The 25,116-nt window shown below is 32.4% G+C and overlaps 5 protein-coding genes across 11 annotated transcripts in view; 2 read left to right on the top strand and 3 right to left on the bottom strand.

Moving 5' to 3' along the window:
- Hrb27C (Heterogeneous nuclear ribonucleoprotein at 27C) overlaps window positions 1-11,817 on the bottom strand; it is a 35,086-nt gene extending 23,269 nt beyond the window's left edge. For 3 of the 5 annotated variants that reach the window (XM_012373393.2, XM_012373390.2, XM_012373391.2), the window contains exons 1-7: window positions 11,638-11,817; window positions 10,221-10,428; window positions 9,940-10,126; window positions 7,588-7,670; window positions 6,627-7,017; window positions 4,255-4,455; window positions 1,096-1,251 (exon numbers count right to left, since the gene is read on the bottom strand). In XM_012373393.2, the coding sequence (XP_012228816.1) occupies window positions 1,096-1,251; window positions 4,255-4,455; window positions 6,627-7,017; window positions 7,588-7,670; window positions 9,940-10,126; window positions 10,221-10,428; window positions 11,638-11,675 (1,264 nt within the window). In that variant the 5' untranslated portion in view covers window positions 11,676-11,817. The remainder of the gene's footprint in view (window positions 1-1,095; window positions 1,252-4,254; window positions 4,456-6,626; window positions 7,018-7,587; window positions 7,671-9,939; window positions 10,127-10,220; window positions 10,429-11,637) is intronic. The other 2 variants (XM_012373389.2, XM_012373396.2) reach the window with 2 other exon arrangements.
- Window positions 11,818-13,913: 2,096 nt separating this feature from the next.
- On the top strand, window positions 13,914-15,183 carry Prosbeta6 (proteasome beta6 subunit). Its single transcript, XM_012373427.2, has 4 exons — window positions 13,914-14,124; window positions 14,291-14,480; window positions 14,567-14,803; window positions 14,928-15,183. Exons 1-4 carry the CDS (start codon window positions 14,027-14,029, stop codon window positions 15,111-15,113), a joined length of 711 nt encoding a protein of 236 aa, XP_012228850.1. The 5' UTR covers window positions 13,914-14,026; the 3' UTR covers window positions 15,114-15,183.
- A 266-nt stretch (window positions 15,184-15,449) lies between these two features.
- On the bottom strand, window positions 15,450-17,506 carry mbf1 (multiprotein bridging factor 1). 2 transcript variants are annotated; one of them, XM_012373428.2, is made up of 4 exons: window positions 17,262-17,506; window positions 17,127-17,178; window positions 16,376-16,536; window positions 15,450-16,007 (listed from the first exon to the last, which is right to left on the bottom strand). In XM_012373428.2, the coding sequence occupies exons 1-4, from the start codon at window positions 17,355-17,357 to the stop codon at window positions 15,852-15,854; spliced, it is 465 nt and encodes a 154-aa protein (XP_012228851.1). In that variant the 5' UTR covers window positions 17,358-17,506; the 3' UTR covers window positions 15,450-15,851. The 2 variants fall into 2 exon arrangements, with proteins under 2 accessions (XP_012228851.1, XP_012228852.1); XM_012373429.2 differs by having other exon boundaries at window positions 17,283-17,503.
- Window positions 17,507-18,250: 744 nt separating this feature from the next.
- LOC105675924 (phosphatidylserine lipase ABHD16A) lies at window positions 18,251-21,837 on the top strand. Of its 2 annotated transcripts, none has more exons than XM_012373425.2 (11): window positions 18,251-18,662; window positions 18,759-18,812; window positions 18,997-19,307; window positions 19,603-19,787; window positions 19,865-19,979; window positions 20,057-20,192; window positions 20,436-20,600; window positions 20,669-20,796; window positions 20,880-21,076; window positions 21,164-21,315; window positions 21,380-21,837. In XM_012373425.2, the coding sequence occupies exons 1-11, from the start codon at window positions 18,603-18,605 to the stop codon at window positions 21,482-21,484; spliced, it is 1,608 nt and encodes a 535-aa protein (XP_012228848.1). In that variant the 5' UTR covers window positions 18,251-18,602; the 3' UTR covers window positions 21,485-21,837. The 2 variants fall into 2 exon arrangements, with proteins under 2 accessions (XP_012228848.1, XP_012228847.1); XM_012373424.2 differs by having other exon boundaries at window positions 18,253-18,689.
- LOC105675885 (Ran GTPase activating protein) lies at window positions 21,529-25,111 on the bottom strand. The gene is made up of 5 exons (XM_012373364.2): window positions 24,472-25,111; window positions 23,775-24,194; window positions 22,910-23,703; window positions 22,607-22,825; window positions 21,529-22,522 (listed from the first exon to the last, which is right to left on the bottom strand). Exons 1-5 carry the CDS (start codon window positions 24,581-24,583, stop codon window positions 22,301-22,303), a joined length of 1,767 nt encoding a protein of 588 aa, XP_012228787.1. The 5' UTR covers window positions 24,584-25,111; the 3' UTR covers window positions 21,529-22,300.
- Between the last annotated feature and the right edge of the window lie 5 nt (window positions 25,112-25,116).

Below are 25,116 nucleotides of genomic sequence, written 5' to 3' on the forward strand. Positions count from 1 at the left end.
TATAACAACTATTTAATAAATACAAGATTGTGGAGGGACGAGCGTCTCGAATGTGCAAGTCACTCGCGTGGACTTTCCATCGGAGACCATAGTTTAAATATTTCTTTCGTTTATTATTCTTATCGTTCGTGTTATCGAAGTGTCTGCTAACGGTTGGGAGGTGAACAAGCATCGAAATTTGTGCCCTACGTCCCCTGAGAAGAACCCCTTCTCGAATGAAATCTTATTCACCTCCATAATAAATGCCATTAATGATTAAATGATGAGCATTCCTGACACTTTACGCTCGCTTTTAGTTTCACTTTACTCGTAAAAACTGCTGTATATATTATTCCTTATAATACTTCTATATTGTGGCGCTTCTCTTCCCCTATCCCAGTGCCATACAAACTTCGCTTGCATCATGGGTGTGTACTCGAATTCTGTCGATCTGCTTGCTTTACTTTATTTATTTTATTACTTTAACAGTTGCTTTTATTATTATTTTTCTTTTTTTAATTCGAGAAGATTATGGGTCGTGCTCGCGAGCGATCAATGAAGAAATCAATATCTCGAAAGAGCCTAAATACCTTCTATTCTTTGACGCTTCCGTTTTCCAAGCTTGCAAAGATGCAGCACTTCGATATTGTCAAAAGAGATATCTGTTTTCGTAAATACGACCGCTCGCGAACGACATGCTGGCAACAGGAGACATTCTTCGCGTTTTTTCATCGCCAAATTCTCCTGCGCATCTTAGCAACTTTTTTAGCGAACAATTACAACTAATCGCAACTCTAATTTGCAGTTTCTACAAAAATACGTTACGTAGCGCAGAATTTCTTAAGTGTGATACAGGTTGTTTTTTTTTCCTCTAAATGGCATCTCTAATGCATGCAGTGAGCGACGCGTGAAACGACGAAGAATGTCTCATATTATAGTGCAGATTCCGATGTACAATTTGCGCTTGTCATGAATATGAAGAAATAACCCACGAGCAAGGCCAAGCCATTCAGCGCATCTCTCCACCACGAGTCAATTAAAATGGTCATGAGGTGGGCCACTCTTTGAAATCAAAGCCTTGCTGGCCGGGTTTAGGAGCGCTGGCGGCATACCCACCTTGGTTGCTTTCTCCTCCCTGATACGAACGCTGAGGATAAGTGGTGTCAGCATAATTACTGTACGCGGAATACCCAGTATAATCTGGAGTCTTAGCCGAACTGCTACTAGATCCGGGTGCACCTGAGCCGGTGTTTTGCCGCGAATACATGTCACCTGGAACATTCATCCACGACACCAAGTCATTCACAGTACATTCGTCTAATTACACTACAGCTTTTAAAGACAAAAGTAAAGAAAATAAAAAAATTAAACTTTAACGTGCTTAAGGAATTATATTAAAGTTAATGCGGTGTGTGCACAATTACGTTCTTGTATGTTATCATTTAGACGTTATAATATTTAAAAAATAAAACAAGTAATTAAAAATAGTAGTCAGAAAAAATTAAAAAGAATAATAAAATTTTGCGTGTGTGTGTTCTTTATGTTCATACATGTATATACATACATTTTATTGCAGAATATATAAACACTACTTTTTATCTTTTTTTTTGCACTTGGGTTTACTACCCTTACTTTTTTGTATTTTTTAGTATGTAAAAATATATTCTTGATATACACACGTCAAAACATTACTTTATGCTTTGTATAACAAATTATAAATATAACACAATATAAAATGTATAATAAACAATGGTAATAATCATACCTCATAAAAAAAATTTAACTTCTTACAATGAAATACAACATCATAAGCATTCAAGTTTTACTTTACAAACATTTGTGCATAAAGAGAGTATTTCGTCTAATATCTAAAATCTTATAAACTTAATTTATATACATCTAAATTAGAACTACTTCAACATTAAGATAATGAGATCAGTATTTAATTTTAATGTATATATTCAACTAAAATTTTTATTTAATATTCTCTTAATACCAATTTTTAGTATGAGAAATTTAGATCTACATAATTATATTATATTACAGATTTTTTCAAAAAAACTTATATTTTTATCAATATATAAAATTGATTTCAAATTAATTTGTTAAAAGCAATAGACAATATATGCTCAAGACATAAAATTTCTATATAACCATGCATTTAATTCAAATAATTATTACTATCATCCAGCATAATAACAATTGTGCATAATAAATGTGTATTTAATATTTCAAACATCTAAATATCTCATTTTTTAATGTTATTTTTAATCATTTATTGTAAAATTTGTTTGAAATAAACAGATATTATAAAGATATTTGTGTATACACATAACTCATTACAGCAAGAAATTTATATATTAATTAAAAATAATTATATTATTTCATATACAACTAAAGGCAAACTGTGTAAATAAATAATAAAAAGCGCTAACTAGACACATTTATTACACACAACAAGCAAAAATACGAAAGATAAACTGATCTCAGGATCTAAAAGACGAATTGATGTCAGTTATAATTTTTATTCTCTTGATTATAAATCTTATAGAACAAAATTATGATTGATATTCTTAATAATGGATTATATTTGTTATTGCCAATAAAGAAAACATTAATTCGTCGTTCGTTAAAAACAGACAGCAAAGGAAATGAAAGGAAGGAGAGCAGGATTGCTATCCTATAATACAGATAATCATTGGATATTAATCTTTTAATAACTCTTAGCATTTTTTATGTGATTATTGTTATTTTATAACATGCTCGGATTTAGAAAGAAAATATCTTTTAAGAATCAGTTCTAAATCTGTTAGGGCTAGCAATATGCTAATCTTTCAATTATAAGTATGGTTAAATGGGTACTGGCAAATAATGTCATTAGAGGACATAGCTAATAAGCGATTCAAGTAAAAAGAAAATAGACATCAAACAGAATGCACATTCTAAAACTTGATATCGTTTATTTCGAACGTTTGATATCATTCATCGATAGAAGAGATGAGTAATAATAAATATTTAATGTTCAACGTGGTTGAAAACTATATATAAAATTTCTCAATCTAATCAAATATAAGCGACAATAATAATTGATAACAGATAAAGTGAGTTTAATATCTACAAAATAATTCTTCTAATATCAAGTGTGGACTTATATTGTATTCTTGCAGGGTACATGCTTTTCGAGAATTTGCACGTAAAAATTAAGCATATGAAAGACACGGAGCAAAAGAAGAGAAATAATGGAAAACAGTATAACAAAATGTAAAAAAAAAAATTGGAAAGGAAAGATGTGTGTCGGGAATATGTTGGGATTGCTGGAAAAAAAGGATCGTAATTTATCGTGAGGGCTCAGAAATTACTGTTTCTAATGCTCGAGACATATTTCATACACATCGACTAGCGAATAAAACATGAGATATTAGAGCAGATACAGTGGGAACATAGTGGCCAGCGTAGTGTGTCAAGCATACAGCAAGCATTGCCTTCGATCCAAAGATTGTAACAATATGCAACGAGCGCGCAGCTACATCCCTTTATTATCCCCACTCGATTCAAGCAGAAGCTAGTATCTATACGCACTGTTTCCGACTTTTGTATTTCCCGGAGAATATCATATTACGTCTTAGGTAAGATACAGTGACTTCCAAGCCCTGTGTACTGTTTAATCTTATAAATATAACACAATAACAAATTTTATTCTACTTCCTTCAACCTCTATAGCGATAATTAAATGCATCATATATAAATAAATTCTTAATAAATTGATTGTCAGAAACCCAGTTAAGCATAATGTGTTAATGTAATTTTTGCCACTAAATAATTAGAAATTGCTATGCTTACAATTCGTACAAAGATAATACTTTGCAATTCTTCTTATAATGTAATAATTCATCAAAATCGCATCTTCATTAAATCGATCATTAAAAAGATACAAAAATGTTAATGTGATATAATGTTACAAATATCCATCAAACCAACTTGGTCTTGCCATTAAAAAAATATTGCCAAGTGAATGCAAACAATTGTTATATCTTATTTGCGGTTAAAAATTACAATTAGCAAGACTCATTATGAGAACTGAAGGAAGTCTGTTACGATAAAAACGAAAAAAACTCGCGACAACATTCTATATGTTGGAAGCATTAATTTTTCCAAACACTGGACATGTAAGATTACGTTGCTTTAGGCTAGGTTTAAAATTAGGTCAGAATGGAGCTAATTACGATGCCAAAGGGTGGAAAGAGGAGAGTTTGTTTGACTGAGCTGAAGACTCACCCTGCGGGCCAGAGGGGTTCGAGTTGGAGTTGGGCTGCGAGGAGTTGGGCTGAGGGGGCTGGGGTGGGGGCTGGGTCCCAGGAGGAGGCCCATTCTGTGGCATGTTCCAGGAACTCCAGGAGCCCCCGGGCCCGCCCCCCGCAGCCCCGCCAGTACCCGCCGTGGGCCCGTAGCCCCCTGAAGCGGCCGCCGCCGGCCCACCTGCGATCATCAACCACACAAAACACGTGTCACCGACCGCATGTCACACTTCATTTCACTTTTCTTACTCATTTTTTTTTATTCATATTACTACTGTCTTTCTCGAACTTGTTAAAAGTATCTTATAATCGTGATGTATCTAAAGTAAGATATAAACAAAGTTGATATTTAATTTGAATTTTATAACTTTAGCAAAATCGAATAAGTTAAAGACTTTCTAATGCACAGCAATTTATATAATGTCTTTACTTCTTCAATATTCCTTAAAAAATGTCTATTCGGCGATTTAAACATTCATGCTTGGTTCTCTTAATAAATAGAGTAGAAGAAGAAGAAGAAAAGAAAGAAGAAGAAAACGCGAGTGACGACAGTAATTGTATACAAGAGTTGCTTTTGCGGGAAATGTTAGATCTGTGTGCAACATCGTAGTATCGATTATAAAAGTATAGATAGCTTTTCTATTTTACAACGTGAAACTATGACACTTGTTACGTAATGTAAGCGCGTTGACATGTGTTAACATACCCAATATTAGTATTTGTTCTAAATGCATACTACTTCTAGCACTGCATTGTGTCCTCCAGATAATTTAGCTTGTTAAATATAGATAAGTAGAGCAACTGCTTTAGTATCTTATTAAAAAAGAATCAGTGTAAAAATCTAGAAACGTAAACTTTAACACAGAAAGACGTCAAAAAGGATTAAACTTGAAGAGAATCAAGCATAAATGTCATAGATAAGATTATGAGGTCCAATATTTCGAATATCGATACATTTGAATTACATCAATCCAAACAAAGTATTGAAACCTTATTCACTTGAGATTATTTCACAATTATATCCTCATTACAATTGCATATGTTTCATAGTTACTATAAGCATATATAATCACCAACTAAATAATATTATTAGACTTTTGTTACATTTATGTCTCAAATTTTGAAGAATTATATGACTAAATATTGAACCAAACTGATATTGAATTAAAAAATAACATTTATTTCTAACAATACTATTGACTTTCTTCCTTTGAGAAAATATATTAAATAACTACATCTACTTATTAATTTATTTATCAATTAGTTATATTAATAAGTGAGAAACATACATAAGAGTTTGGACTGACGTAATTACTTTTTCTTTTAACTCTTTTAGCATCGAAAAATCCTACTGTTTTCTCTTTCTTAATTAACCTCCAGGGGGCATCGTGAAAATTAATTATATTATATTGCGATTTGATTTCTCATGTTCTTATCTTTTCTTTCTTCTTCTAACCTCTCCAAGCAGGATGGATAAGGAAGGAAGCAGGATCAAAGTTATGTTGATGTTTAAGGTAAGACCTTATCGCTAATATATACTCGTGATGTATCCAAAGTAAGATATAAACGAAGTTGATACTTAATTTGAATTTTATAACTTTAGCAAAATCGAATAAGTTAAAGGCTTTCTAATGTACGGCAATTTATATATGCAACATGTATAATAATATTTTTAATGATATTTTTCCAGAAGAAAACTGTATATCAACCTCATTTACCGTCATGTACCCTGTATAAGTAATAAGATATAGCAGTATTTTAATAATACTGTTAATTCATATTAATACCCTAAGATTTTATATAACAATAAATATATTCGTGTAACTTGTAATTTCGCCATAAATTGGTTAAGAATCTATAAATCTTAAGAGATTTATTTTATATATTTAATTATATTAATTATTAAGCTAAGATTATTACATTTTAAACTTAATAATAAATTTTTCTATAAGAATCTTTTCAGCTATTTTGTTTGTCAATAAAATGTTCATAATATTTTACACTGATGCTACAATGAAGAAAATGTATCAGAAAAACACATGTAGACTTTTCCTTATATATTAATAGGCAAAAATATTTTAAAATTTGTACATCTCTCGTACAATAAGACATTACTTGTCAATATCAGGCGAAATGTTGAGTTACATTTCATTTGTCTCACACTTATATCGCGATATAATCGAATCAAGATCTTAATTGCGACTCTTATTCTAATCAGCCATAATTCCCCATAGAAATGATTGTAATTATTAGTTATAGTTATTAATTGCATCATTGAAAATTATTTAAAATGTGAAAAGTAAACGGAAGATGGAGAAAATATTTTTATGTCGGAAAATATATCCTACTCACCATAGCTTCCATAGCCCTGAGTAGCAGCAGCCGGCTGAACATTGTAGCTGCTACCCCACTGATGCGGTGGAGGTGGCGGAATTTGCTGCTGTTGAGGTGGTCCTGGTGGTGCACCCCAACCCTGAGCGTTATATTGAGTGCTATAGCCGGCATATCCACCTGTTTGCGGACTGGTACCCCAACCCTGATATTGTTGCATCATGTTACCAGGCGGACCCATCGGTCCTCCCATCATGGGTCCACCCATCTGTCCGTTTGGTCCACCCATAGGCCCCATGTTTCCAGCCATTCCCATCGGCGGGCCACCCTGCTGAGGCGGGCCCCACTGACCCTGATGACTATCATTCATCTTACTCGAAGAGTCTCGTGGTTCCGCGCGTTTTATCTCAACCTGAAAGAAGCAAATGACACATTAATGTATTGTAGAAATTTCTGTTGTTGTTTTTTTTTTGTTTCATCAAAATAGTAAAAAAGTTTCAAATTTACATTAAACTGACAAATTTTTGAAAAAAAAAAATGTAAATAATATGTACATTACTACGAATTATTGTATGTTTTAAGTTAATAAGTAACTAATTAATTTTATACTCTGCGTTAACGCCTGTGCTATCTTATATAAAAATCATATTTAGCTCTAACTATAAATTAGAAGAAAGTTATTAATTGGATAGTATACTTATATCGTAAACTAAGCATGTTTTTTAATAATAATACTTATATAATAAACATTTAAAAATATTTTATCATACTTAATTATAAATTGTATTGTAAATTTAATTTAGTTCTCTCCCTGTCAGTTCAATGTATAAAGTTTATATATAACGCTAATGCTCATATTAATAAATAAATAATTTATGGCTAAAACTCCTGCACAATATTAACAATCATCGGTAAAATATGTACATATACATATTTCCCATCTGCTCCATACATCTTAATATACGTGGTGATGGTGTTATACCTGTTTTCCATTCAAGTTGACGAAATGTTCAGCGACACATCGATCCACAGCTTCTTCGTCCTCGAAACTTAGAAAGCCAAATCCTGTCGTCCAAACGTGAGAAAGTATAATCAAAAAAATGCTCGCCAGAATAATGCGAGAAAACAATTTTTACAATACAATGTATGAAATATATAACCACAGAAATCCAAAAAATACACAATTTACATCATCAATAATATTATGACTTATTAAGTAATAAATTTTATATCACTGAATGACAAAATAATCGCTATTTATATTGCGCAATGTAAACTCTTCAATAATTTAGTATTTGATTATCTCAATCGATACCGCATTGTGTGTACTATACGTATACAATAGTTTTACAAATCCAGATTAATAGTTTCAAAATCTAAAAATTTTTTGTATAAATTTAATGCTAATGCACACGAATTCTTCCAAAAGAAAAAAGCAGGTGCTATAAGGGAGGGAAATTATAGTGCTGCAGAACTATTGGCTGAGCGCGTTTCTCCTCCTATTGTAATCAAATTATCTTCATTATTCAAATATTAAAATATCACAATTATAGATTTGTCATATCTTTTCTTGATTATTACATAACTTAATAGTACTTTTTTTAATAATACAAACATTTTTAGTAATACGAAAAGAATTATATTTTTTTACTTATTAATACCAGTGCTATTACGCAATTGGTGATTAAACTCTTAATTTAATCTTATTTAAGATTAATTTATAATAATCATTCTCTAAAATAGATAAAACTATATTATATTATCCAAATATAAACATAAGTATATTATTCAAAAGTTTTAATAAGTAGCCGTAAAGAATAATAACAATTTTGATAGTAAGATTCAGATTTAAATCCTATTTTTAAATGTAGAATACATCTGATACTGTAATAATCATCTTCAATGCACTCACTATCACTAAAAAATTGTCATTAATATGAAAAGTTTATGTATAATGTATGCAGAGATAATATGTTCTACTATAAAAATTAAAAAGTAAAATGGACATTATTAAATAATGAATGCATTCCTTTGCCTTCATAACTTATTAGACTTTCATAAGGTTATAAAATCTTTCCCTGTGGCTTATATTCTATAACTTTACCTACAGCTAACTTTAACAAGTTTCTTAATGGAAATAAAGCACTTTACTTCGAGAAAGATAGATACACGAAACCAGAATATTGATTTCTTGAATACAGCTACTAACTAGTCATTTATGTAAAAAATATTTCAAATAATTAAAAAATCTAATTTGTTGCCAAAAAATTTGCTACTACCCATATCTTATTTATAAGTATATAACAGTCTCGCTTAGCCAATAGTTTCCAGCTAAATATTTAATCATTCAATTGAATGTTATAATCACTAACAATTTTTTAAGGTTATTTTTTATTCTAAAATAAATTTTAGAAAAATTTGGTATATATTACTAGTTATAGATAAAGATACAATTACATTAATGGATTACTGGATAAATAGTATACCAAATAGACAATATCTAGTAAAAGCGGAATTAGTAAGACCTCTTTCTAATTACATAATGAGCTTAAGCTATGTATAACTTACAATAGCATAACTGATAGAACCTTATACTTAATAAAACTTAGTTAAAACGCATTATATATAAACTACTTTAACATAAAGCACCGCAACATGTGTGTAATGTAATCAGGAAAGGAGTAAAATGCATCATTACAAAAGACATTATCAGAACTAGATATCATAAATAATTGCGCAATATTAGATAAATTTAGATTTCATTATTCACTCTTTTACAATAATTAAACTACTATGTTAAAAATATAAAAAATTAATTCTTATTGAGCTTAATATCAATATTTACTTTATGCTAATAATGAGTGTACTATAGTCAGAATTTTTGATCCACGCTTGCATTTACAAAATTATTTTCAATAATAATTAAAATATTTAATTGCTTACTCTTATATGTCCATATGTGTATGTACAAATTATTACAAGTTAAATTTTATAACATAAGTTTTGTTTTTCTTTTCTTTTTTTCTTTTTTTTTTTCCATAAAAATAAAGTCTTTTTCAAGAATTCTGACTATAATTCTAATATCATGGAAAAACAAAGATTGAAAAAATATAACTTATTTGAACATTATTTTGATGCAATATTCGACAGTTACCACATCTTATCTTATCTTTAAAATATACAATATGCACAATATTAAAAGTAATATAAAATATAATTTATTATTACAGTAAAAAAAAAAAGAAAAAAAAATATATATTTAAAAATTAGCGTGAAAACTGTCAAACACCATATCAATGAGTATAGCTTGATGTAAAAATCAACTTGCACTCACCTCGTGATTTTTTCTTTTCCTGATCATACATTATGACCACTTCCATAACTTTGCCAAAGCGAGTAAAGTACGACCTTAAGTCAGTCTCCGTCACATTACTTGGCAAGCCACCAAGAAAAACTTTTGGGAATCCACCGCTACGCTTGGGCTTTTGAAGAGTCCGTGGATTACATGGTTTTGGATCAATCTGTAATACAAACAATCAATAAAATGTATTTTCTGTAATCCTTCATTTATATTCTGATCTTAGCTTTATTAAGCTATAGTTTTCATCTACATACCGTACGTCCGTCAAGTTGATGAGGTCCATTTTGCAGAACCAGAGAAACATTAGCAGGATCACTAAATGTTACAAATCCAAATCCACGACTGCGCCCAGATTCACTGTTCTTCATAACAACACAATCGATAACTTCGCCATAACGGCCGAAATATCGTTGGAGATTTTCTTGGGTAGTCTCCCATGACAATCCACCGACGAATAATTTACTGGAAGAAAATAAGAAAGAATATATCTTCAATCATTAAAACATATATTTCATCCTACAATTAAAGAATCTATAGTAGTGACATATAATTTTACATTTTCTCACAAATATGTTAAAACCATATAACGTTCTAATTTAAAGTTTTGCAGCATAATAAACAAATTATTTATGTTTATGTATCTCATGTTTATGTATATGATTTTTTCATAAAAATAAATACATAAAATTAACTATCTCTTTTATAAACATAATTTAAATCATGAAATTAATATATTTATATATATATATATATATATATATATATATATATATATATATATAAACAAATATATTAAAATATAAATAAAAATTAACTCATAATAAATATAAACACAAAAATTTCACATATATATATTACAATTTTAAGTACCTCGAGTGTTTAAATTTTCAAAATAGAAAAAATGAAAAGTGTTGTATCATATAAAGTATGAATATATACAGTAGCCATGTTATAATGATATATAGAAATGTAAATATCAAAATCAACACCTTTCTTTTCAAAAAAATCAAAGCTGCTTTTTATTCAAATCCGCTATATGCTTATTATACTTTAATCGTGGAGACATACAGATTCTCCAGATGGGTAACAGAGCGGACCGCAGTTCATCGGGAATTGGAGCATAAAAATAGAGAATCTAGCAACCTAAAGACGCGAATGCAAGCGGCACCCGCTTTCGCGAACCGCCTTCGTGCGCTGCCATAAAAGAACGCGTGAGTCGCGAGCGGGGAGAGGAGGGTCACAGAATTTTCCCAGAAGACTTGGGAAGATCGCGCAAGGCCGATGAAGAAGCCGGCGATGTGGCCGCGCCGAGAGTCGATTATAGCCGGCATTCGCGCGAGCCTCGAGCGGAGTCACGCATCATCGCCACCGCTACCGCCACAAAAGAAAAAAAAAAATGAACGGACCGCCAGCGTATCTCGCGAGATATTCTCGTCGATAGCGTTGACGAAGATGCTGTCGTGAGTCACAGGGGAACATCAAACGGCAAACAAAGCGACAAAAAATGTCGAGAAAAAAAATCGGCGCGTCTCGTGAAGAAATAATATGCGCGAACCAAGTATTCGCCCGACGAAAAATCATGGCACCGCGAACACACGGCTCGGCACGGCGGTTTTTCCGCGATGACGATTATACCACGAACGCGGCCGAAACACAATCAAACACACTTACCCCTTTTCGTCGTCGTCCATTTCGGTCTTCACTCTCATAATATTTCACTTAAAACTACGAGAATGTTGTTAATTTTAGGGCGCGAGTGGGAATATGGCACGATGCTGCAGCGCGAACGAGGGTAATGGCTCCACACAACGCGACAAGAACAGAATGTAAACGTAACGAAGCCGCGCGTCACTTCCGCCGTCAAGTACACCGCTTGTCAAATGAGCAACTGACGCACAGTGCCGTAGGTATACGTTGCAGTGCAATGAGATTTCTTTGAAAAAAATTTCAAATGCGTGTAAATTTAATAAATTTAATTTTTGATGCTAAAAACAAATGCATTTTACTGTAAATTGTTTACAATAAAAAAAATCGATCAGCATATCAATGAATAATTGTACAAATCAAAGAAAACAAAACAATTAAATTATTTTAAATTGCCTGCAAAAGAATGTTATAACTATCATTATGTATATCTCGATATCTCTGCTTATTTGTTTTCATTGTACTTTCTATTACTTCCCTCTTTCTGTCTGCAAAAAATAAATATTTCTTTTATTTTAGGTACAAGAAAGTGCAGATAGAACAAACTTAATTACTCTATTTGGATCACATAGGATTACATGGGCTGCGTTCCGAAATTCACTGCTCGTACTGAAAATCTACAATATACGCAGGGGGGGATTTACCAATAGGCCAACATAGGCCATGGCCTAGAGACCGCAGGCCCCAAGGGGGCCGCACGACTAAGAAAATTTTTTGTGAAACTTATTTTTAACCCGTTACGTACGGGAATTTTTTTCAAAAAGACTTAGTTTACATGGACTCCGTATAACAGTTTGAGAGTGATGGCAGCACAACTAAGGGAGACAAGAGTGAAACAAAAGAGCCCCTTTATTCTCGCTCTCTTTCAGTTCCGCACAACTGAGGGAGACAAGAGTAAAACAAAAGAGTTCCTCTATTCTCGCTCTCTCTCTCTCTCTCAGTTCTGTTGTCTTTACTAGTTTACATGGGAAATAATAGTGCTTGCGGGGTCCATGTATACTAAGTCCATGGTATCACGTATCACCGCAGAACCGCAGAAGGTTATTGGTTGACGCATGTATTCATCTTTTTAATTCTTTTTAATCAGTTTAGAATATAATTAAGGTACAATTAAGGTTTTATTAGTCAGATTAGGTAATTTTACGAAAAACGTATACTTTACCCAAATTTTGAGGAAGGGGGGGGGCCGCAAGCAAGACTGGCCTAGGGCCGCAGGAACCCTAAATCCCCCTCTGAATATACGTAACGTAAACTATAGATTTTCTAGTACTAGCGGTGAATTTCGGAAGACAGCCATGATCCCCCTTTTTACGATCCTGCAAAGAAAACCGCTAATTTGTAGCGTATGTATATTTCACGTGATAATTACATTGCATATTTATTATATTTGCGAATTATAAAATTTACGCCTTCGAAATTATAATCTCTAAGTATCAAAACTATAAATGTTAAAATGTTGCTTGACCATGCAGTTATTCTGAGTTCAACGATCTGTCGTCACGCACTCAGATATGCCGAGTATGCTGCGTCACAGTTCCTGCGAAAGGATTTTTCAATTACCGTCCACTTTTTTCCAGTTGAACACAACTCGATGAGTATTTAAGAACTTGTACAAAATTGATCAAATATTAGCCACCGAAAATATAGTTCACGCAACGTTACAGCGAGACGGCAGAACATGTGACAATGATGTCTCTCTAATCAAACGAGCCGGGAGAAGCTCCGGTATCGAAGCGAAAATGGAGGGAAATTTAACCGCGTCTCAGACAATCTTTGGAATATCCTTTGATTCGTATTCGCTAATATAGCCATTTGATTTTAAATATGATAAAACGTTCATTTTAGATATATTTGTTTTTGATGATAAGTATAGGATGTCAATGGGCTTTTATGAACAAAGTTAGAAAAGAACAAATTCTAATAATGAAATGAATCCTAAATAAATTTTAATTAATGTTTAAAAATAACTCCATAAAATCCAGCTAATTATAAAATAAATCTGTACATCCCAAATTATACAATAAAAATATTCCAATATTTCTTTTTACAAAATATATTTATTAATAAATTATTTTAACAATTGCAATATATCTGATCACAAAGATATTTACTGAATAATTCTTTTTCTTTAAATTGACATATTTTTGCTTGTATAATCTTTTAGTAATTGTATATCCCGGCATTTGCTTCGTTCGACATGACGATAATGCGCATGAGATGAATTCGTAAAAATTCGCAACAACTGTTTTGCCACCCGAGACTGTTTGAGGTTAGACTGCGTCTCCGTTGGAAATTGTAGTGTCATTCAGTGTTACAAGCAGCAGAATTTTTAAACTTTAACTTAAAAAATACGATAATGGCTCTTTTGACAGATAACGGAAAAGGATGTTTACCTGATTACGAGGTACAGGGAGCAAAAAAAGTGAGCTTTAGTCCATATTCTGACAATGGAGGGTAAGTTAAATAAAAATAACCTATATCTCCAAAAATGGTTAATGTCATCGATTGAATGATTGTTTTTCTGTAGTTAATTAATATTTTTTACCATTATATTATTGTGTTTTTTTTTACATAAAGAGCATTATATTTGCAAAAGATTCTTATACTATTTTATTTTTAGGAGTGTAGTGGCTCTCGCAGGAGATGACTTCTGTGTTATAGGTGCAGACACGCGTCTCAGTACGGGATTCTCTATTTACACTCGAGAACAGGATAAGTTATTTTCTTTGTCGAATACTACCATTTTAGGCTGCTCTGGCTGCTGGTGCGATACTTTGACGTTAACTCGTCTCTTGTCTGCTCGCATGCAGGTATAGTCAATTAAGACTATAGAGAAGTATCTTACATTAATTATAAGTTATTAGACACATGTGTATATTTGTCATCCTGTTTTTAGATGTACCAACATGAACATCAAAAGGAGATGACAACTCCAGCAGCAGCACAGATGCTTTCAATAATGCTATATCATAAAAGATTCTTTCCTTATTATGTCAGCAATATACTTGCTGGATTAGATGAGAATGGGAAAGGCTGTATATACAGTTATGATCCGATTGGACATTGTGAAAAAACTACATATAGAGCAGGTGGTTCAGCAGGTGCGCTTTTGCAACCACTTCTCGATAATCAGGTATGTTTCGATCCAATTTCAAAATAGTGTAAATTATCTTTACATGATATTGTAACGATTGGACAAAATGATTGAAAAATATCACATACTTAATATTGCATTATGCAATATTTTAATCTTTCAGATTGGATACAAAAATCAAGAAGGCATTGTTCCTACACCCTTGACTCAAGAAAAAGCTGTGGCAATCTTGAAAGATGTATTTACTTCTGCAGCTGAGAGAGATATATATACAGGTGATGGAATAACTATTAAAATTATCACGAAAGATGGAATAAAAGACTCCAGTTTCGCATTAAGAAAGGATTAATATGGAAATAAGGAAGAGCATTTATACACTCTCTGGTATTTGCGCAAATAAAGTTATTTGAATACTTGAATATTTCGTTATTAAAATTTTTCTCTCAAATACTTTTTGAAGAGAATAGTACACAATGGGATAAGAAAATTTGAGATGTATAAATGAAAGTATAAGATACAAATATAATGATACAAATATTACTTAAATAGGCGTTTTTTTTTATATTTATACATATTTTCTACTTTATATGAATATCATATCTGTTTTTCTTTTATTTTATAAACTCTTAATAAATCTCGCATTACAACTTCTCTGTACTATGGTGCTCAATGAACAAATGTCTGGTACTTTTTACATAAATTAAGAATTTTATTTTGTCACACTCAAGCATATTTCGCTCTTATTTCATAATTAGCATTAGTAATGTACACTTGAAAATCTATAACAAATGATTATGCCAAGGTAACTCAATAAGCCTTGTTCAAATTACGCTATGTTACTGCATGCGTATGTATTGTATATTACTCTGTGTGTTCTGTATTCATAATATCCTAAAATATCTTTCTTTTATTCCATACGTAAAGGCAAGTTACTTATAACCCATTTCTATCGTTCACAATATCAAAATAACCAAAGGAAAAAAGGGTAGGGGTTTGTTTGTTGCATTCCATTCTACCGTCTTTCTCATAGTTCTTCCATGGGAACAGTATATAAGGATCGAAAGTAGAGATTGTTTCCCCCCGAGATTCACTTCTTCGTCCCGGGGGTCGCTAACGGTTTGCCACGATCTTTACCCCGCAATTTGATTCCAAGTACTCGCTCGATTTTGCCAATGACCATTTGATTTGGGATTCCACGTCCCGCTTCGTAATCATTAATAACTTGCGCTTTCTCGTTTACTTTCTGCGAAAAGTACATAAAAATTAACAAAAATGTTTAATATAGAAATATTCATATATATTTATTTCTTTAACATTTTGCCAATTATTTGAGTTACGGCACACACTTTACATCACTTTTGAGGATATTTTATAAATGTTTTATTTATATCTAATGAAATGACTTGTAAATAACCACAGTTCTTTCTAAATGCAAAAAGTTTAAGACTTAAAGTTACACTGGCGTTATTAACGTTTGTTGTGTTTGCTAAGTTGTTGTATATACTAAATACTTGTTGCAATGTGGCGCAAAAAGATAAATCTATCCATTCTATTGGCATAATGCATTAATAATAAATAATTCATATACTTATAGAAACAAAAATACTTTACCGTAGCTAAGTCTTTTTGAGATAACCCTTTGCTCTGGCGTCCTTGTTGGATAAGTTTGCCAAGTTCCAGTGGAATTTGATCATGCTTCAATTCTTCCGTTTCACGATCTAATTTGGCTGTATTTTTTGTGGTTACATGCTGTCTATTCGCACCACCGCCCCCTAATATAAAATTGTTTCAAAATTATTTTATATTAAACAAAATTTGAAAGAAATTATAAGATAACATAATATTATTTTACAATATCAGAATATAGACATATCTTATACAATATGGAAACATCTAAAATTTTGTTAAATGTAAAATTTTTCATTTTTTTCTGTCATCAACATGGTATTTTAATTGGACATTAGTTCTTATTTTCTGAATAAAAGTTCTATGCTTCTATATATTAATTATATATATAAATATGCTAAAGTACTTTTCAATCATCTTGAAATTGTTATCTATGACATAATATGATGACACAATGATTTTGATAACGTACAGGTTTTAATTAGATGGCAACTAATATGACAAAATTTAAATATTGAAGTATCTTTACTTCAAAATTACTATAATTATTACCTTGAAAATAAAATTCCATTGATTTTCACAAAAATATATATAATTTAAAGGCACTGTTCATCGATAAAAACATGTGCAAAATTCATCACTGAAAACGAGGTACTGTTTTGTTTACATGTATCCTTAGGAACAATTCTGAAATTGCCGGAAAAATGTAAAAATCCAAAGAGCAACTCGTACTCACATTTTGCTTGTGTTTCTACGGTAAAACCTTGTCGCCGTGCGTCGTTCACCGCCTGTAAATAAAGATATAGTTACACAATCATGCGGCGCATATACGGACATTGCGATACGGCGAACGAGTATGATAACCGCGTACAGTATTCGCGAAACGGATCACCTTCTCGGTTTTCAGAGTGGACGATTTCGGTGCGCGTTTTCGCAATGTAATAGGCGCGGTATCCCAGTCTGACATATCGTAAAAATTTGTAACGATTGGGTTCGGTTGTCACGGTTATCAACGTTGCAACGTTTCCCAGCGGCCACGATAGCTGCTTGGTTTTCTGCTGCGTGTAGCTTTCCAGAGTAAGTTCTCCTCCTCGCGGACGTTACGAAAATCATGCGACGCGCGGCTGCTCGATCGACCGGCGCGAAGCTGCAATCGCGCGAACATCGGAAACGAGAATCGTGCAAATTTCGCTAAATTTTTGCTTGTACCGTTACCTTTCACGCGATTACAGTGAGACGATCCATAAAATATTCGAACGGCGTCAATCGTGAAATTTAAAATCACAACTCATATTTGGCGTAATGGAGAACGAAACTTGGACTGCTTGATAGAAAGTCTGAACGGAGTGTCTAACTGTTGAAATTTCATTTAATACAATTTTTTATTCTACACACGCAGAAAAGGTATAAATTACTCGTCATATTGTATTTTTATTCTAACAAAAAAAGTAGAAATAATAATTTTTACGTGAAAAAGAACCGTAGGAACCGGTGATCCGAACTAATCAAAATCAACTTCGACGATTAATCGATTTTAATATTGTATTCATGTCGAGTAAATTGTCAAGTTCATTCATTAATGTTCAAAATAATGTAATGAAACGCAACGATTCTTTATTGTTTTTGTATATAATTTAAAATTTTTTTTAATATTATATAATAACTGTTTTGTCAACATGTGGTCGGATATTGGGACATGTCCAACTACTGTGACATTTGGCTTATTCAATTTCGACTCGTTTATTGTACGTGAATGAACAAGATCGGCAACATGTCTTTCTTATGACAGACAGAGATAATATAATGTTTCGTTCGAAAACAGAGAAAACTGATATGTGATCTAATATACGACCTTGTCAGTATCGATCAGACATATTTAAACTACATGACTTGACATTTCAAATTTCCAGTTACATTACGCAATAATACAGAATCTTACTTATAAAATTGATAGAGATAAAGATAGATTCAATGGAAATGTAATTGCAGCGTGATTCTGCGCTAACGCATGACGAAAGCTCTCTCTCGGTGAGAATTATTTGTTGTCCATCTAGCTGACACGCTTGTTCGACGGACGTGGCGGACAGAAATGTTTTAGCTTGATTCTTCATGTCATGTTTGTGGCTTAAGAACTTGATCCGCATCGCGATTCCGCAGTAAGACTTACACAACGTTCGATTTGATCGTGAAGTACATACTGCGTGAAAACGAGATGTCAATCAAAACGCTATGGAAGTGCACATTCAGTCCGCGGCTTTATAAGATTTACGAGGTAACGTGGATCGGTCATTTGGTTGACGTAAGTACTTATTCAGCATTTCCAGTGAGAATTTACATAAAGTTGAGGTTATATCTATGTACATTGCAGAAACCGTACGAGCCGAAAAACTTGGAACGATGGGGCGATCAAATTGTGATTTCTGTACGTGTTCTACACAATAATTCAGAATTATATTATTAAAAGTTCAATTTTTTACTATTGTACTTTGTGCAAGTACAATCTCGATTATCTATGAACGCAATCTTATACATTTTTCTTTTCATTTTAATTGCATTTTTTGCACGTAAGAATATATAAATTAATAAAAATGATTTTCATGTTACAGTTTGCAGCAATATGGTCCATAAGTCTTTATGCCGTACCACTTATTGCTACATTTATGTATCAGCGAAGTTATTCCTTGACAGACAATGTTTCTTGCTTGAGTAAGCTGGCAGCCGGTGCTGGTGCACTTCTCGTCGCTTCATTGGCTGCCCGTGGTTACTCCAGAGTCAATAATCCAGTATATACAAAATTTGTACAAACTTTAAATGAAGCGCATTTACAATATAACAATAAAACAAAACAGGAGCTTCATAAGTATGATTTTGAATTCTGGGCCTGGCCTGTGGAGTTTGATTTGTCACAATTAAAAAGGTTGAACATATATTGCATTTATTATTAACTTTGCAAGATGTTGTGAAATCTCCAGTCTTAATTTTAATGTCAGGTTCTTTAAAGAATTTAAAATTGGAACTGTTTGAGAGCCAATATTCAGTAGTTTTTAATTAGAATAAAAATTAATGACATGGAAAAATAAAGCTCAAATACACATCAAAATTTTACGTTTAGAAACTTAGAAAAATATATTTTAGAATTTCTAAATGAAAATTTGAAGATAGTTTATATATCAATTAATATCATATTTTTTTAAATTATATATTTCTTTCAGTGATGAAGCTCCGGACAAATTGACCTTAGGAAAAATTGCAAAGGCTAGTGGACGCTTGAGGCGCCAAAGTGGCAAAGAATATCTATTTGCTATACCATGTAAATTACTTTCTTATATGGTTGCACACACTTTTGCAATTAAACTAATTTATCCTGGAAGTGTAACTGTTCTCAATTGGATGCTCGGTAAAAACATTATTATTACTACTGTACTTATTCGTCATTTTTATACTATTTAAAATGTATGTATCGCAATTTTAAAGGTGCTGCATTGGAAAAGGGAAGGATAGATTTGATAAAACAAGGTGGAGAAAGATACAAATTGATTACAGCTGATAAAAATCAAATTGACGCAATGTTCGTCGATCGGCGCAACAAGTAATGTAAACGATAATAACTTTATCAACAGTTTTTGTATTCTACAAACCGTTTTCCAACATGCACCATTTTTACAGAAGTGTTAACGGTGATGTACTGGTTGTAACTTGCGAAGGAAATTGTGGTTTCTACGAAACGGGCGTTATAGCTACTCCTTTAAACAAGGGCTATTCGGTGTTGGGGTGGAATCATCCGGGTTTCGGTGGCAGTACTGTAAGTAACATGCTTGTAGTGAATTGAGTTTGTCATATTATTTTACAGTAACAAACCGATGAGAAGAATTGCTATTACTCTATGTTGAAACATTTTATTGCAACGATGAAATTTTGCCAATGTTGCAGTTATTGTCACTTCACATGTAGATAGTAAATGCAAAGTTGGAGTAATGGCAAACCTCTTCTCCTTCGGATTGATTTGTATCTCGTATAACAGTAACAGTAAGTCATGACCACAAAGGGTGCGCCATATCCAGACCAGGAAGAAAACGCCGTCGACTGCATAATGCGCTTTGCGATCGAGCGTCTGAATTTTCCCGAGGAGCGAATTATCCTGTACGGCTGGAGCATTGGTGGATACACCGCTACCTGGGCTGCTATGAATTATCCTTCTGTTCAGAGCTTGGTAGTGTTTTTTATTCAATCTGTTACATCGAAAAAATATCATAAATTAATAAATTAATATTTTCGTAGGTATTAGATGCAACGTTTGATGATGTACTTCCATTAGCTATTAAAGCAATGTCGCCGTCCCTGGAAGGTTTAGTCCGCAACATAATCAGAGATTACTTCAATTTAAATATAGCAGAACAATTGAATAGGTACGTCTCACAACGGGATCACAATACAATCTAATTATTGACAGAGTATCATATGTGTATATCAAATCTTTTAAATTTTATAGGTATAACGGAACTGTGTTGTTAGTGAGAAGAACAGATGACGAGATAGTTTGTATACCTAGTAACAGCTTAGCCGGAAATCGCGGCAATATGTTGCTGACAAAATTGCTTCTCAGACGTTATCCGCATTTATTTTCCGAAACTTCCGAGTCTGGAACAGTTCTATCGAGGTTTTTATCCGTTGAAGCTTCCGACAGAAGTAAATAGAACAATAATAATAATGCTACCTAAAAAGATCTTAAATGAAAGTATATCGTTATCAAATTAATTTTTATATTTATTGCAGCGTCGATATTGGAATCATTCAGAGTGAGAGAAAAGCATTGTTTAGAATTAATAGCGGCTGATATACAAAAAAATGATGGGATAATAAGTTATCCGTCTACTTTGGGGGAAGATTGTAGTACTGAGACAAAATTGCAGTTGATTCTCTTCCTTGTATGTATTACATATACAAAAATATATAGATTTCCTTCTTTGAATCTGTTATTTCGTTTTTTAGGCAACAATGTATATGAAAGATCAATCGTCGTCGCATTGCATCCCATTAACTGTTGATCTCTTTCATCCTGGTTGGGATCCAACATCCGCAACCGCTATGAAGTAGATTCTGCAATATTGCATCTTAAAACTCAGATCAAGCTTTTCAACTTCTTATTCATATGATACAGTATGAATGACCAAAAACGGTAATAACACTCCGTACATTTCATATTAAGTTTTACTAGCACACACACACATATACACACACACAGGCATTATTTATTCCACATTAATCGATATAATCAATCTTATAAATTTGTGAAAAATGTTATGTACTAGATATCATTTTTCATTTATAATTAATGTCTTAATTAAACTGTGGTTTATTCAAATGGATTATGCGAGTTGCACATTACCAAGTATTGCTTTGTATAAAATTTATTTTTATTGAAATATAAATATTAAAATTAAAAAATATATTGACCCTTAATGTTTTTTCACTATTTTAGAAATAACAGCTTTCATTATTAGTTACACATAGTATTAGTTTAGTGTTATAATTTATAGAAGTAACTTATAGAAGTAACTTGCGTTAGAATTTTGAAGTGGATATTGTATTTTTTATTTTGATTATAATTATCTAATTTAATTAAATAAAAGGAGAAATATGTCAAACAAAGCAGAAAAATTTTTTATAGTGATATATAAAATAACACAAAAGAAATAAAATTATATCTGTACTGAAAAGTTTAATGTTAAAAATACAAAATATTGTTCAAATCGTAAAAATTCATTTTAAAGATCACATTTATATGTAAAGTTGCAAAATTCATATAGTGACATGCCTTAATTCTAATTTTACATTCTATTATTTTTCATACAATGTATAAAAATAAATAATTCTATATCATGCTAATATAGCTAATAATTTTAAGTAAATTCATGTAGTTTGAATATTGTACAGCGCAGTTTTAAGAGCATCTTTGGAATCTTGAAGTGGATCTATGACGTTTACGCGACTGATCTTCACCGGTCTTTCTAAAAATATTTTTAACGTATTCCTTGTTTGCGCTAAGAAATAGTCCTTCTGACTAATATTTTCTAAAGCTTTGAAACATCCCTCCAAATTCCAATCAATTTTTCCACCCTTTTTGTCTTCACCCTAAAAAATGGATAATTGTTATTTATTCTATATTTCTCTCTCACATACAACATTTTATCAATAGTAATTCCTGATTTATCTTACTTTTATTAAGCCAAGATTGACTAGTAGTGCATTATTCAAGATTGCGATTTTATTGGTTTCTGTGGCATAAGAGAACAGCTTTGCATATAAAGCATCTGATAAGGATTCTGCTTTTATTCTCACATCCATATAACCACTGCCACATAATGCTGATACTTTCATGATTATCCGCAAAAGTTCCTCTATATATTTCTGTTCTGTGCTTTGATTTGCCGAATTCTGGAATAAGTAAATTTTTACTAGAAGTGGTAATTTTGTAAGAAATAAAATTTACTGGATATATTAAAACACATTAATACTTACCATTGCATAGTCAACAAAAGCTTGCACATTATCACCTTGCAATAACAATAGCTTATCACCTATCGGTGATTTCAAAAATTCCGCCGCTGTTATCACTGTGTTTTGTGCAATGTTATCTTGTGTTTTGTTGTCTTTATCACTTGCTTCACCTTCAGTATCGCTTTCACATTCTTCACTCGTTCTTCCTCCATCATCATCATTATCTTCATCTTCCTCCTCCTCTTCATCCTCAGTACAATCCTCATCTAAGGAACTCAATGCATCAGCCCTTCCCAACTTTGTGAGAATTTGTTCAAGTTGCTTACGGCCTTCTGTACCAAAGCAATTGCCATCTAACTGTAGATTCGTCAAGAGAGTTTTATCATGCGTGGCTTTAGCAATGGCATTTCCACCATCCATGCGTATTTCATTGCTACTTAAATCCAGACATCTGAGAGATGTATGATTGCCATGAGTCTCTAGCGCCTCCGCTAGAACTATAGCTCCTTTACTCTTCAATAAACAATCTCCAAGATTCAATTCCTCCAAACCTCGGAAAGTTGGCAAAACCTTAGCAAGCGCTTTGGCGCCCTTGAAGCCGATTGTATTATCGTTCAAATTTAACACTCGTAAATTGGGATTAAAGAATAATCCTTGTGCAATTGCAGTGATGCCTACGTGGTAAATGCCGTTCTGTTGCATTACAACTTCCTCTAAAGTTCCCAGCTTTTCAAATACAGATGCTAATGCTTGTGCCCCCTCATTTTCTAATCGATTTCTTCCAACAATGAACACTTTCAATGCAAGTGGTATACCTGTGATAGAAATTTTATTAAACATTTACATTATAGTTAGAAATATTTATTACATTTCTATAATATATCACCTTCTTTGGAACTGTTCTCATGGCACTTTTCTAATGCTTTAGCTAACATTATTCCACCTGATATACCAAGACCATTATTGTTCAATCTCAATACTTGAAGAGTATAACATGGGCTTGATGTCAAGAGGTTTGCCAAACCCTGAATTCCAATTGGGCCAAAAGCATTATCGCTTAAGTCAAGTTCGGTAAGCTGACTGTTCGCTGTACACAATGCTGTTCCTAAATATTCCAAAGATTTTGGGATTTCTGTTTTTAAACGACCAGTAAACATATCTTTCCATAGAGCTTTTTTCAAAGGCGTTCCCTTTTCTTTTAAGGCTTCAGCTATAGCCTTTGCAGCTGGGGTGCCCAATGTATTCCCTTCTAAATCCAAATACTCCAAACATGCGCATGATTTTATTGCTTCTATCACTTGGGTAGCTATATAATGAACATGATAAATCCAATGGTATAAAAATATTCTTAATAATAAATATTTACTTATACAAGCATCACATATATATATAACTAGAATGAAGAACTTTGCAAACAAATAAAACTTTGAACAATAGCTTTAGCTTCAAACAAAGCTAAGGAAAATGAGCTCGTACAATTGTTTACACAATTGGCACAATTGATACAATTGGTAATTGTGCAACTTTATATACATGAAGAATACAATAAAAAACTACATCATCTAAAAATTCTGACGTCTTACCTTCATTTGCAGTGTCTAATACGAGTCCGTGACCGGCAAAAGAGACTCCAATCCACTTTCGGCTGACATCTTTCAGCTGCTCGCCAATTTCGCTCAAGCTGAATGTTGCCATGTTGCCCGCTTGCAAAAACTGATAAAATTTTGTAAAATGATTCTTGTCGACAATTTCTTGATGTGCTATCGGACTGCGATAACCAACAGATCCGTTTTTTTTCTTTTTTTTTTGTTGATATCACTTTCTGCAGTGCATACTTTCTCTCTATACGATATGAGAGTGTACACTATGCACGCGCGGGAAACCTCTACCAACTTACACTGCACTATCGAAAAAAAACACTATCGTTATAACGTAGCTGTAATAGTAAAATTTTGCGAATAATAGGTCTGTTCTTTATAGCTGAACTGGCTGCACTAGTTCATAGTTTATCTTTCTCCTTCTAATATGGAGGGAAAAAGATAAACTCTGAACTAGTGTAGTCAGTTCAGCTATAAAGAACAGATTTGTTCCTTCTAAAATGAAGGGAATTGATGAAGTCTAAAGTTGTTTGTTTTACTTAAAAAATAATTTTATATTATATAACAAAATTATTCTTTCCGGATAGATCATAATATTATTTACTGTCTTTCACCAACGTATACTTTCTT

Source organism: Linepithema humile, chromosome 3 (genome assembly GCF_040581485.1).
Source record: "Linepithema humile isolate Giens D197 chromosome 3, Lhum_UNIL_v1.0, whole genome shotgun sequence".
NCBI classification, from domain to species: Eukaryota; Metazoa; Arthropoda; class Insecta; order Hymenoptera; family Formicidae; genus Linepithema; species Linepithema humile.